This window comes from Electrophorus electricus, chromosome 3 (assembly GCF_041902795.1).
Source record: "Electrophorus electricus isolate QZ-2024a chromosome 3, ASM4190279v1, whole genome shotgun sequence".
NCBI classification, from domain to species: Eukaryota; Metazoa; Chordata; class Actinopteri; order Gymnotiformes; family Gymnotidae; genus Electrophorus; species Electrophorus electricus.
Genome location: NC_137499.1, coordinates 37,869,491 through 37,881,990, shown reverse-complemented (window position 1 = coordinate 37,881,990; position 12,500 = coordinate 37,869,491). Strand labels below are relative to the sequence as shown.

General features: G+C 48.4%; 1 protein-coding gene across 2 annotated transcripts in view; it reads left to right on the top strand.

Annotated features, from left to right (window-relative positions):
* cntnap1 (contactin associated protein 1) overlaps positions 1-12,500 on the top strand; it is a 32,047-nt gene that overhangs the window by 10,004 nt on the left and 9,543 nt on the right. The window contains exons 2-18 of one of the 2 annotated variants that reach the window (XM_027030723.3): positions 1,288-1,389; positions 1,734-1,927; positions 2,608-2,761; positions 3,116-3,319; positions 4,960-5,144; positions 5,391-5,543; positions 5,761-6,022; positions 6,173-6,322; positions 6,649-6,820; positions 8,327-8,433; positions 8,595-8,717; positions 9,253-9,456; positions 9,712-9,868; positions 10,109-10,236; positions 10,561-10,734; positions 11,165-11,383; positions 11,839-12,078. In XM_027030723.3, the coding sequence (XP_026886524.2) occupies positions 1,288-1,389; positions 1,734-1,927; positions 2,608-2,761; positions 3,116-3,319; positions 4,960-5,144; positions 5,391-5,543; positions 5,761-6,022; positions 6,173-6,322; positions 6,649-6,820; positions 8,327-8,433; positions 8,595-8,717; positions 9,253-9,456; positions 9,712-9,868; positions 10,109-10,236; positions 10,561-10,734; positions 11,165-11,383; positions 11,839-12,078 (2,928 nt within the window). The remainder of the gene's footprint in view (positions 1-1,287; positions 1,390-1,733; positions 1,928-2,607; positions 2,762-3,115; positions 3,320-4,959; positions 5,145-5,390; positions 5,544-5,760; positions 6,023-6,172; positions 6,323-6,648; positions 6,821-8,326; positions 8,434-8,594; positions 8,718-9,252; positions 9,457-9,711; positions 9,869-10,108; positions 10,237-10,560; positions 10,735-11,164; positions 11,384-11,838; positions 12,079-12,500) is intronic. The other variant, XM_081711428.1, reaches the window with a different exon arrangement.

Genomic DNA, 12,500 nt, shown 5'->3' with positions numbered 1-12,500 from the left:
TCACTATCACTGCCACTCTCAGTCTCACTATCACTATCACTGCCACTCTCAGTCTCACTGCCACTCTCAGTCTCACTGCCACTCTCAGTCTCACTCTCACTATCACTGCCACTCTCACTCTCACTATCACTATCACTGCCACTCTCAGTCTCACTATCACTATCACTGCCACTCTCAGTCTCACTGCCACTCTCAGTCTCACTGCCACTCTCAGTCTCACTCTCACTATCACTGCCACTCTCAGTCTCACTCTCACTATCACTGCCACTCTCAGTCTCACTCTCACTATCACTGCCACTCTCAGTCTCACTATCACTATCACTGCCACTCTCAGTCTCACTCTCACTATCACTGCCACTCTCAGTCTCACTGCCACTAAGTCTCACTCTCACTATCACTGCCACTCTCAGTCTCACTGCCACTCTCAGTCTCACTCTCACTATCACTGCCACTCTCACTCTCACTATCACTGCCACTCTCAGTCTCACTATCACTATCACTGCCACTCTCAGTCTCACTGCCACTCTCAGTCTCACTCTCACTATCACTGCCACTCTCAGTCTCACTCTCACTATCACTGCCACTCTCAGTCTCACTCTCACTATCACTGCCACTCTCACTATCCCTGTCACCCTCACTATCACTCAGAACAAAACAAAACAAACAGAGCGGCTCTTTCTCTGAATTCACAAAATAACTTAGAAGGGCTCCACTGCATTCCATATACAGCATTTTAAAGGTATATTAACACCAAATTCAATTGTAAGTCAGTTTGAATAAAAGCATCAGCTAAATGCTACAAATGTAAATGTAAATATTAACTATGGACCTCATGTCTAAATATCCACCCTGACACATCCAGGGGTTTATGCCATACAATCCATCAGCCCTTCACTGTGTGTCTTCACTGTTTGCTGACTGAATAGAATTGAAAGAGAAAGACCACTTTAAGGGAAGTAAGGCTGAATCTCACGTACGGCCCATGAGAAATATTCCAGGCAGCAATAAATGTGTGATGAACTCTTTCTCGCTCATTACTGAGGGTTTCCTCATCTGGGTATGGTAATGCTAAAGTTTATTAAACACTTATTTTCCCATTAACTTTTGGTTATTGTCAAGCAGTGCAGTTTGAAATCAGGGCTTTGTTTCTTGAGGAGGCTGTAGTCTACTGTTAATGTTCATTATTATTAATTTTTAATGACAATGAAGAAACTAGACATCGATTTATTCTAATAGACTAATTCACTTCATACTTTTTCTGATACTCTCTCTCTCTCTCTATCCCAGGGCCATGCTTAGATCCACTGATCTCTCCCCTCTATGCATCCTCTTTCCTGGCCTCCTCCAGATATAATTTCCTCTATTCTGCTCATTTTGCCAAGCTCTATGGTAAGTTCTATGGTAGCTCTATTGTAAGTTCTATGGTAAGTTCTATGGTAGCTCTATGGTAAGTTCTATGGTAGCTCTATGGTAAGTTCTATAGTAGCTCTATGGTAAGTTCTATGGTAGCTCTATGGTAAGTTCTATGGTAGCTCTATGGTAAGTTCTATGGTAAGTTCTATAGTAGCTCTATGGTAGCTCTATGATAGGTTCTATGGTAGCTCTATGGTAGATCTATGATACATTCTGTAGTAGCTCTATGGTAGGTCTATGGTAAGCTCTATGGTAGATCTGAGCACGCGCGCGTGCGCGTCTGTGTGTGTGTGTGTGTGTGTGTGTGTGTGTATGTGTAGGGAGCAGCGGTTGGTCTCCATCTCCTGAAGACAGGCAGCCCTGGTTACAGATTGATCTGGGCAGGAAGTATCGTATTGTGGCCATCGCCACTCAGGGCACCTTCAACTCCTATGACTGGGTGACCAAGTACACGCTGCTCTACGGAGACCGGCCTGATGCATGGACACCTTACGTTATGAGAGGGGGCAACATGGTAAAGTCAGTGTGTGTGTGTGTGTGTGTGTGTGTGTGTGTGTGTGTGTGTATTAAGTGTTATGTTAAGTACATACAAATCTGCTGGTCTGTGTGTGTGTTTGCATTTATGCGAATGTCTGTGTGTGTGTGTGTGTGTGTGTGTGTGTGTGTGTGTGTGTGTGTGTGTGTGTGTGTGTGCGTGTTTGTAATTGTCATTTTGTGATTTTAAGTGTAATTTTGTATGTTTGCAATTGTTGGTCTGTGCATGCATACATGTGTATGTGTGTGTGCACATGCTTGCATGTGTGTTTGAGTGTGTGTGTGTGTGTGTGTAACCTGCTATAAGCCTGTAACCTGCTATAGCTTGTGTGTGTGTGTGTGTGTGTGTGAGTGTGTGTGTTTTTGTGGTGTGTATGTATGTATGTGTGTGTCCGTGTGTGTGTGTGTGTGTGTGAGATTGTGTGTGTGTGTGTGTGAGTGTGTGTGTGTTTGTGGTGTGTATGTATGTATGTGTGTACGTGTGTGAGTGTGTGTGAGTGTGTGTGAGTGTGTGTGTGTGTGATTGTGTGTGTGATTGTGTGTGTGTGTGTGTGTGTGTGTGTGTACATGTGTGTAAATGCCACTGAATCTTATATACTTGCATCTCTGCTGTTCTGCACGCATGTGCTTGTCTCAAGATAATGATCCCTCCTCTCCCAGACGCTGCCGGGGAACTGGAACTACTACCAGGTGAAGAGGAACGTGTTCCACTACGCCTTCACAGCCAAGCACCTGCGCTTCCTCCCGATGGGCTGGAACACCGAGGGCGGCGGGAAGATCGGCGTGCGGCTCGAGGTCTACGGCTGTCCCTATGGTACGGCGGCCCGAGTCCACACCTGCCCTCACTAATAATAACCTTCTGTCAATAAAATAACTCCCAATCAACTCTCTTGCCCTCACTGTCTCTCACTGCTGTTTCACAGGCATCGTTTAGACCAAATAAATGATTTTTCAGTGTTTCTCATAATGATGTTTTCTGTTTAGCTGCTTAGCATAGCACTCTGCCTTGTCAATCAACGCTAAAGCTATGTAATCTGTCTGGAAAGCTGAAAAGGGCCAGATAGACATGTGAATTATATTGATGTTCTAGGTTCTATCCCGCGCTTGTGGTCTAGCATGGTCTTGTGCTTTTTCTGACCTTTTAACCCCCTGCGCCCTTGGCCCCTAGACTCGTACGTGGTGCACTTCGAGGGTAATGACATGCTGGCATACTCGTTTCCTGGTGGGAGGATGCACACCATGCAGGACCACTACGCGGTCAACTTTAAGACCCTGGAGAAGGATGGCGTGCTGCTCCACAGCCAAGGCCTGCAGGGAGACTTGGTCACGCTGGAGCTGAAGACTGGCAGGCTCTACCTGCACATGAGCCTGGGTAAGGTTACCCCCCCCCCCCCCCATGGCTGGGAATGGGAGAGGAAAAGCAGCCAGGGAACAGTCAGAGAACAGTCAGTGGGGCACATTTTTGCACATTTTGTGCAAATTAACAGTCCGCAAATTTACAAAGCCCAAAGTACATCCCACAGGTAGTAAATCCTCCCACAGAAACTTTTCTCAGCTGCCCAAAACACCACTTGGGAATTCCAGCCCTTTTCCTTTGTTACAAGATGATGCAATCTCATAACACAATCCTTATTGGCCACCCAGTGGCAAGCTTGGCTAGCTCTAGGTGGATGAGCTGACCAATTGGAACACACTAGACTTCACAGGAGGGGCAGTTTAAAGGCACAGAAGCACTAACAGAGCATTTCACTTAGAGGGTGAATAGAGACAGTATGCAAAAAATCATGTTTTTGGAATACTGAAGCATGTAAATAAAATGATGGAAATGAACCTGATAGGTCCCCTTATGATTTCGCCAAACAGGTTAAATTAACAGTGAACCAACCAGTGCTTTTGTAAAGGATGTTGTGACACTGAAGAGGGAGCGAGTGATGAACTCAAAAATTATTTATTTACAAAAGTAAACGAAGTGAAAAAGGCTTTGTCTTAACAGTTGCAGGAAACAGACTCAGCAAAGTATCTATGCAGGCTAGGGACCTTCAGGCTAGGGACCTTCAGACTAGGGACCCTCAGGCTAGGGACCTTCAGGCTAGGTACCCTCAGGCTAGGGACCTTCAGGCTAGGGACCTTCAGGCTAGGGACCTTCAGGCTAGGTATCTTCAGGCTAGGGACCTTCAGGCTAGGGACCTTCAGGCTAGGGACCTTCAGACTAGGGACCTTCAGGCTAGGGACCTTCAGACTAGGGACCTTCAGGCTAGGGACCTTCAGACTAGGTACCCTCAGGCTAGGGACCTTCAACGTGAAGCAATGAACTCAGACACCTGTGGGATTTAAACAGGAGTGAGAATACATGAGGAATAGCTGTGTGTGATTAAATAAGTGGGTGATTGGGAACGGAGAAGTGAATGTGTGCTGTGATTGGTGGGTGTGGTCTGAGAGGCAAGTGAATGTGTGCTGTGATTGGTGGGTGTGGTCTGAGAGGCAAGTGAATGTGTGCTGTGATTGGTGGGTGTGGTCTGAGAGAGATGGCTGAATACGGACTGGAGGTGTCGCAAAATGTCTTCCACCCTTAGGTGCCTCTCACTAGCTTTCCTTCACAATTAGCACCAATATGATGTTACGGACACAAACAAAACATAAAAGTGGATGTTGTGTCTGATTTGGTGCATCTGTCATCTGAAGAGAGACGTACTGGGTGCTGAAGTGAAGGAAAGAGTGAGAACATACTGACACACACAGAGTGAGAATGTATGACACACAGAGAGAGAGTGAGAATATGATACACACACAGAGTGAGAATGTATGACACACAGAGAGAGAGTGAGAATATGATACACACACAGAGTGAGAATGTATGACACACAGAGAGAGAGTGAGAATATGATACACACACAGAGTGAGAATGTATGACACACACACACACACACACACACAGAGTGAGAAGGTACTGACACGCACATACACAGAGTGAGAACTTATGACACAACATGGATGTTTCCTGGGATTTCGCAGGGAGCAGTACAGTCCACACAACGAGTGGCATGACGGTGCTGAGGTTGGGGAACCTACTGGACACCCAGCACTGGCACTACGTCAGCATCAGGCGCCGCGGCCGCGAGCTCAATTTCACACTGGACAGCGAGACCGAAAGAGCCGTCCTCAACGGAGAGTTCGGCTACCTGGACCTGGACAAGCAGGTGAGCTGGCAGGAGTGAGGGAGGACCTACTCCAGCGCCAGCAGAGGCAGAAGAGTATGAAAAAATGCAAACACATATGTTTTTGCAGCAGAGTTAAAGTGTAAAGGAAAATGGGTGTGAGAGACGACAATGATAAAAATCAGTCAATTTGATTTTGATTTCGTATCAGGTGTTCACTTTTGCTGTGTAGAAGTTGTTTTACTAAAAGTAAACCATTAAAACAGTCAATGTCCTTTTTCCCTTCAGATGTATGTGGGCGGGGTTATAGAGAAGGACATGCCACACCTCCCTGGTAAGGTCAACTTCCGCGGCTGCATGGAGAACGTCTTCATCAACGGGATCAATGTAATTTACAAGACCATGTACCAGGAGCCCGACATACGACTGGCTCCTAAAAAGGTACAGTTCGATATCAGCGTTCAAAAGAGGTTACCTTTACTCAGTCGGCAGTTACCAAATCGATGAGAATGGCGATGATGAGGTCATTGTTAAGGTACAGGAGATGCATGCTTGTTTAGAGAAATCAGACACAAACACGTACCTACAGAGTGCATTTATGAGATCCCTGACCATTTGTGAAGTGATTCTTCCTATTTGTCATCCCTTCTTCCATCAGAAAAAGATGCACTACACCTGCCGCGACCTCCTATGGCGACCTATGACCTTTGCAGGTCCCAACAACTACCTGCAGGTGCCTGGATTCTTCCGGAGGAACCGGCTAGCAGTGAAATTTAAGTTCCGCTCGTGGGACTACACTGGCCTTCTGTTGTTCACAAGGTTCGCAGATGAGCTGGGCTCTCTGGAGCTGGGTCTGAGCGAGGGCCAGGTCAACGTCACCCTTACCCAGCCAGGAAACAAGCGGCTCCGATTTGCTGCAGGTAACATTTGACCCGTCTGACCAGGGTTGAGATATTGGTGCATTGCTCTCAGTCCAAATCATTCCATATAAACTAAACCACTGCACTATATGAAAACTAAACTGTTCTGAGATCAGCTTTTAATCAGATGGGTAATTTCTGCATTGCCAGGATACCGCCTGAATGACGGTTTCTGGCACACGGTGGACCTGGCCGCCAGGGACAACCTGCTGTCTATCACCATTGATGAGGATGAGAGCTCCCCACTGAAGATCACCAACCCATTTATGGTGCGCACTGGAGACCGCTACTTCTTTGGGGGTGAGTAGTGGGGTGTGCTGATATGTGGGAGATATACATCTACAGCTACTGCTCCCAGCACTGGTCTGCAGGTCCAGAGATTAAAGAGCACAGGCCCAGATATTAAAGAGCACAGGCCCAGATATTAAAGAGTACAGGTCCAGAGATTAAGGAGTAAAGATCCAGAAATTAAGGAGTGCAGGTCCAGAGATTAAGGAGTGCAGGTGAGGCAATCCTTCTCACAGTCCTGTACTTGGAGTAGAAAGAATCCCAGCGTAGGCATTTTAGAGATGTGTTTGGCATGTCAGCGGAGCAGGGCGTGACTGATGGAGCTCATTTTGGCTCAGGCTGCCCTAAAACCAATAACACGGGCCGCTGCGTGACCAAGCTGGCCCGTTTCCATGGCTGCATGCAGCAGATCTTTATTGATGATGAGCCAGTGGACATTGACGTGATGCTACAGAGGAAGTGGGGCAGATACACGGAGCTGCTCCTGGGAACGTGTGGCATCACCGACAGGTCTGTACGCACGCGTGTGTCTGTGCAATGTCTCCATGTTTGTGTGCATGCTCAGTATCTTTATGTATGTATGAGTGTGAGATACATCCATCTTTGCCTGTATGTAAAGTGTGTGTGTGTGTGTGTGTGTGTGTGTGTGTGATTTGTCCATATCTCTGCAAATATGTGCATAATGCACGTTATTAAATTGTTTGTGGGATTGTTGTTGTCATGTGCTGCATTTGCATTGCACACTACAAGCTTACATTACGACATTATCCCGGACACTAGAATTTACACAGACTTGGGAGGAGAGGAGAGGGGAGCAGAGGGGAGGGGAGGAGAGGAGAGGACAGCAGAGGAGAGGAGAGGAGAGGAGAGGGGAGGGAGGGGAGGGGAGGAGAAGCGAGTGGAAGAGAGGAGAGCAGAGGAGAAGAGAGGAGAAGAGAGGGGAGCAGAGGAGAAGAGAGGAGAGCAGAGGAGAAGAGAGGAGAAGAGAGGGGAGCAGAGGGGCTGCTGTTTCACATCAAAGATGAACAATAGTGTAGGAATTCAGTCTAATAATCACTCAGGACTCAGAGACTGCAGTCTTTATAATGGAACTGTAATGAATGCACACACGTAGAAGAAGATCCGTGCAGTAGGATGGGTAAGCGTGGTCGGGTCGGTCCGGGGTCGTACACGGGGTAGCGTTCAGGAGGTGTCCAAGGGTCAGGCAGGAGACGGGGTCTAGAAGGTAAGCAGGAGTCAATAACCGGGAAACCACACAGGAAACGCTTGGTACACCACATAGAAGCAATACTTCACGACTGGTAAGAGGGGAGGAGAAGCTTATATAGGGGTAGGTAATGAGGGGAATGGGGATCAGGTGTGTGCTGGAATTCTGGTGAGTCAGATGTGCGAGTGGGTGTGGCTGTGCGGGGCTGAGGGTTGTTCCTGGGGTTCGTAACAGGAACAGAGAAACTGAAAGTTTATAGAATTATAACAATTAGATGGAAATCAACAATAACTATTATTATAATATTTATATAATAATAATAACAATAATAATAATTTTGTAAAACTGAAGTAAGGTACTGACTTCCTTCGGTCAGGAAGTACCTGAACAAGATAAGGTACATGACTCAGTCACATGACCGAGGTAAGGTACTGACTTCTCTCACCGTGACCGAGGTAAGGTACTGACGTCTGTCACATGACCGAGGTAAGGTACTGACGTCTGTCACATGACCGAGGTAAGGTACTGACTTCTCTCACCGTGACCAAGGTAAGGTACTGACGTCTGTCACATGACCGAGGTAAGGTACTGACGTCTGTCACATGACCGAGGTAAGGTACTGACTTCTCTCACCGTGACCGAGGTAAGGTACTGACGTCTGTCACATGACCGAGGTAAGGTACTGACTTCTCTCACCGTGACCGAGGTAAGGTACTGACGTCTGTCACATGACCGAGGTAAGGTACTGACGTCTGTCACCATGCTAGGAGTGCTGTAGTGCTGTTGTCATGGTTTCTGTGCTTTCGCAGGTGTTCTCCCAACCCATGTGAACATGAGGGTCGCTGTATTCAGTCGTGGAATGACTTCTTGTGCATTTGCAACAACACGGGGTACAAGGGTGAAGTGTGCCACAACTGTGAGTAGCAGACACGTCAGTGTGCATGTTCACGTGTGTGTGTGCGCTACTAAAAAGAAACGCTTTATCTTTCCTTCCCTCCGTTCTTCTCTGTCTCTCTCTCTCTCTCTCTCTCTCTCTCTCTTCTCTCTCTCTCTTCTCTCTCTCTCCCTCCTTCTCAGCGGTGTATAGAGAGTCGTGTGAGGCATACAGACTGAACGGAAAGTACTGGTCAGGCAACTATACCATAGACCCGGACCTGAGCGGCCCTCTCAGGCCGTTCACCGTGTACTGCAAGATGAAGTGTAAGCCTTCACCCAGTGTCACCTCACGTGACCTCACATGTCCTCGTGTGACCTCACTTGACCGCACGCAATCTCCATGCAACCACGTAATCCCACGTAACCTTATGTAAAATAATGCCACCTCATCTCCTGTCTCCCGATAGGAGACAGGAAAGGTATGCCGCACAGGTGCATCACTTAGACGAGCGAACCCTGAATGAACAAGCTCGTTTACTGTGGGGCTAGTTGACTCCTATGAGAAAAGAAGCAATGGCCCCATGAGGACAGGCCATAATGAGCTTTCTATCGCTCTAAAACTGACACTACCTATCCACCATGTTCCGGCTTAACGTGCCATCTGTATCCACCCAAGTAGTTCTAATGTCCTTATACTGGATCTTCATGAAAATGTCTGAGCAGTCATCTTCATTCCGACTTTAACAGATATCTGGGGCCTGGTCAGAATCCAGTCTTACTGAAACAGGTTCCCTTATTCAGCATGGTCTGTTGCTCCCGGCCGGACGAGGCCTTTATTTCTGTACCTGCCGTTTGCCAGTGAACCGCTCCTGGACAATCATCGACCACAACCGCATTGACAGCACCAAGGTGACTGGCTCCACCGTGGATCGGCCCTACATAGGGGACGTCCGGTACGTGAACGCCTCGTGGGACGAGGTCACGGCCTTAGCCAACACGTCCTTGTATTGCGAGCAGTGGATCGATTTCTCGTGCTACAAGTCCCGCCTCCTAAACACACCACGTAGGTATCTGATTGGAAAATGCTTAGGGCAGTTGAGGGAGTGAGACTCCTTGACAGTAATGGCACACTTACATGGGGGGTTGTAATAGAATAACTATTTACCAAAATATTTAATCCTCTGTATTGATATTTAAACCTTTATGTACCTGATGCTGGATCGTATGTCACTGTATGAGATAAAATATTAGTATTATATTCTTATTACGCATTATATAATAGCTCCCCCCCACCCCCACTTACCGCTTCCGGTTTTAGATGGGAGGCCGTACACTTACTGGATTGGTCGTCATAACGAGAGTCATGAATATTGGGGCGGGTCTTTCCCTGAGAGTGGGAAGTGTGGCTGCACCATCAACAAAACCTGCACAGACCCCAAATTCTGGTGCAACTGTGACGCAGACTACCGGCAATGGTGAGAGGAGCGAGCAATGAATGAATGAACACACGAATCCAAATATCACTCCTCATGAATCATCTGTGTTGCGTCTCTACCCTTAAAAAGATTCACTAAAGAGTCTTTACGTAAAAGCGTTCGACAGCATTCGGTTCAAAATGAAGAACTTGAAGTCAGTTCCAAATGCCACAAAGCTCTGAATGTAGACCCACTGGTGTGACTGCATACACACTCTTACCAAACTACTTTGATGAACAGGTACTCGGATAAGGGCTACCTGTCATTCAGGGATCATCTGCCTGTTAGACGGATTGTCATTGGTGACACCAACCGCACGGGTTCGGAGGCCCACTTCAGCGTAGGACCTCTGCGTTGCTATGGAGACCGTGAGTATTACATATGAACCAGTCAGGCAGATGAATGTGTGTGTAAATTTGCTTTCCTGAATCGTTTCCTGTTATTTGCATTCTGTGGGAAGAGCTTCGTGGCACATCTGCTTCGGTTTTAAGTATATTACGTTAACTAGTTCATCCACAAGCAGGGCTTTTGACAAGGAATTCTAACTGGCTAATAGCTACAGTTTAAATGTCCCTATCCCGGCTTGTTCAGACACTCCGAGTATCGTGCTGTCAGAGCACCATGCTCGCATGCAAGACTGAATTTTCAAATGTCAGCTTAGTTTTGCATCTTCCCTGGTTCCCTTGTCACAGGGAGCATCTGGAACACCATAGCCATCACCAAGCCCACCTATCTGACCTTCCCGACCTTTAAACCGGGCCCTAGCGCCGACATCACCTTCCATTTCAGAACCTACCGCACATACGGCGTCTTTCTGGAGAACTCAGATGACCACCTGCGCAACTTCATCAGGATTGAGCTGAACTGTGAGTTGAGATGAGGTGTGAGCAGTGCTCCTCCTCAGAGCTGGTCTTGGGAACCCCTCGGGCTGGTTTTTGGAACCCCATGGGCTGGTCTTGGGATCCCTACATGCCACACACTCCCAGATTTTTCCCACCTTCATGTGCCTGGTTGGGCTCTCACAGGCTTCGTGGGGAATCCTGTGGTGTGGTGAGGTGAGGTGGGTTGGGTGTGTACTAGTGCAATGCATGGGCACAACTGGACCGGCACAGAAACCACTGACTGATGTTACATAAAATAGTGAAATAGTGAAGTGTCACACACGTGCAGAAATAGCCATCTTAGTCATTAGTCATCTATTACGCACAGCTAACTGCTTATGTGTTCCCTTGGCATCCTCTTCTTGCTGTTCATTCTCTCTCTCTCTCTCTCTTTCTCTCTCTCTCTCTTTCTCAGCCACCACTTCCGTGATATTTGTCTTCATGGTGGGTGATGGGATCAGGAATGTGACCCTGCACACCCCCAGAGCTCTCAACGACAACGAATGGCACTACGTGGAAGCCGAGATCAACGTTAAAATGGCCCGTCTGAAAGTGGACTTCTACCCTCCGGCCATACACAAGTTCCCCGGCCAGACCCACATCACTATGCAGTTCACGCAGCCCCTGCTCGTAGGTACGAATGCCCGCTAGCTTGGCCTCCTGCACTGATGTCTGGGCGGGCTCATATCTGGCATTAGAATCATTAAGGTTCAGCGCTACATTTTGTGTCCGAAAACAGGTCAAAAGTTATACTACCACTGAACGCACGCCGTGGGTGTTTATTTAATGTTGGTCATTTTGCTGCCCGTGTGGTAGCCCAAGGCTTCAGTCCAGCACTCAGGGGCCCCTGGCCAGTCCAGGTTTCTGATCTCACACACCTGAACCTCCTAGCCAATAACTGCAGACTCTTCAGTACCAGTGTGGTGGACAGCTGGAATAAAACCTGCGATGGACTAAAGTCCCCAAAGACCGGCGTGAAACCCTCTGATCAATGTGACCACCTGAAAATATAGGCAACAACACCCTCATAGAGTTTGATATTACTGCAAAACATGGCTTTGTTGCTAAAATGGCCGGCCACTGTCCCAGGTGCGGCCAATCACACTCTGAGGCCTTTCCTGGGATGTCTGCGGGGCCTACGGCTCAACGGCGCCCCCGTGGACCTGGAGGGCAAGGTGGATGAGCGCAACGGTGTCCGCAGGAACTGCACGGGCGCGTGCCTCAACGCCTCCATACCCTGCCGCAACGGGGGCCAGTGCATCGATGGCTACGCCTCGTATTCCTGCGACTGCAACAACACCGCCTTCGATGGCTACTACTGCCACTTGGGTGAGACACACACACACACACACACACACACACGCTCACGCGCAAGCACGCGCACACACACACGCACACACACACACACACGCTCGCGCGCAAGCACGCACACACACACACACACGCTCGCGCGCAAGCACGTGTGCACGCACGCACACACACACACACACGCACGCTCGCGCGCAAGCACGTGTGCATGCACGCACACACACACACGCGCGCGCACGCACACACACGCACGCATGCACGCACACTCACACGCATGCACGCACACTCACACGCACGCACGCACACTCACACGCACGCTCACGCGCATGCACGCTCACACACGCACGCACACACACGCACTCACACACACGCACGCACACTCACACACACACACACACACACACACACACACACACACGTGTGCATGCACGCACACTCACACA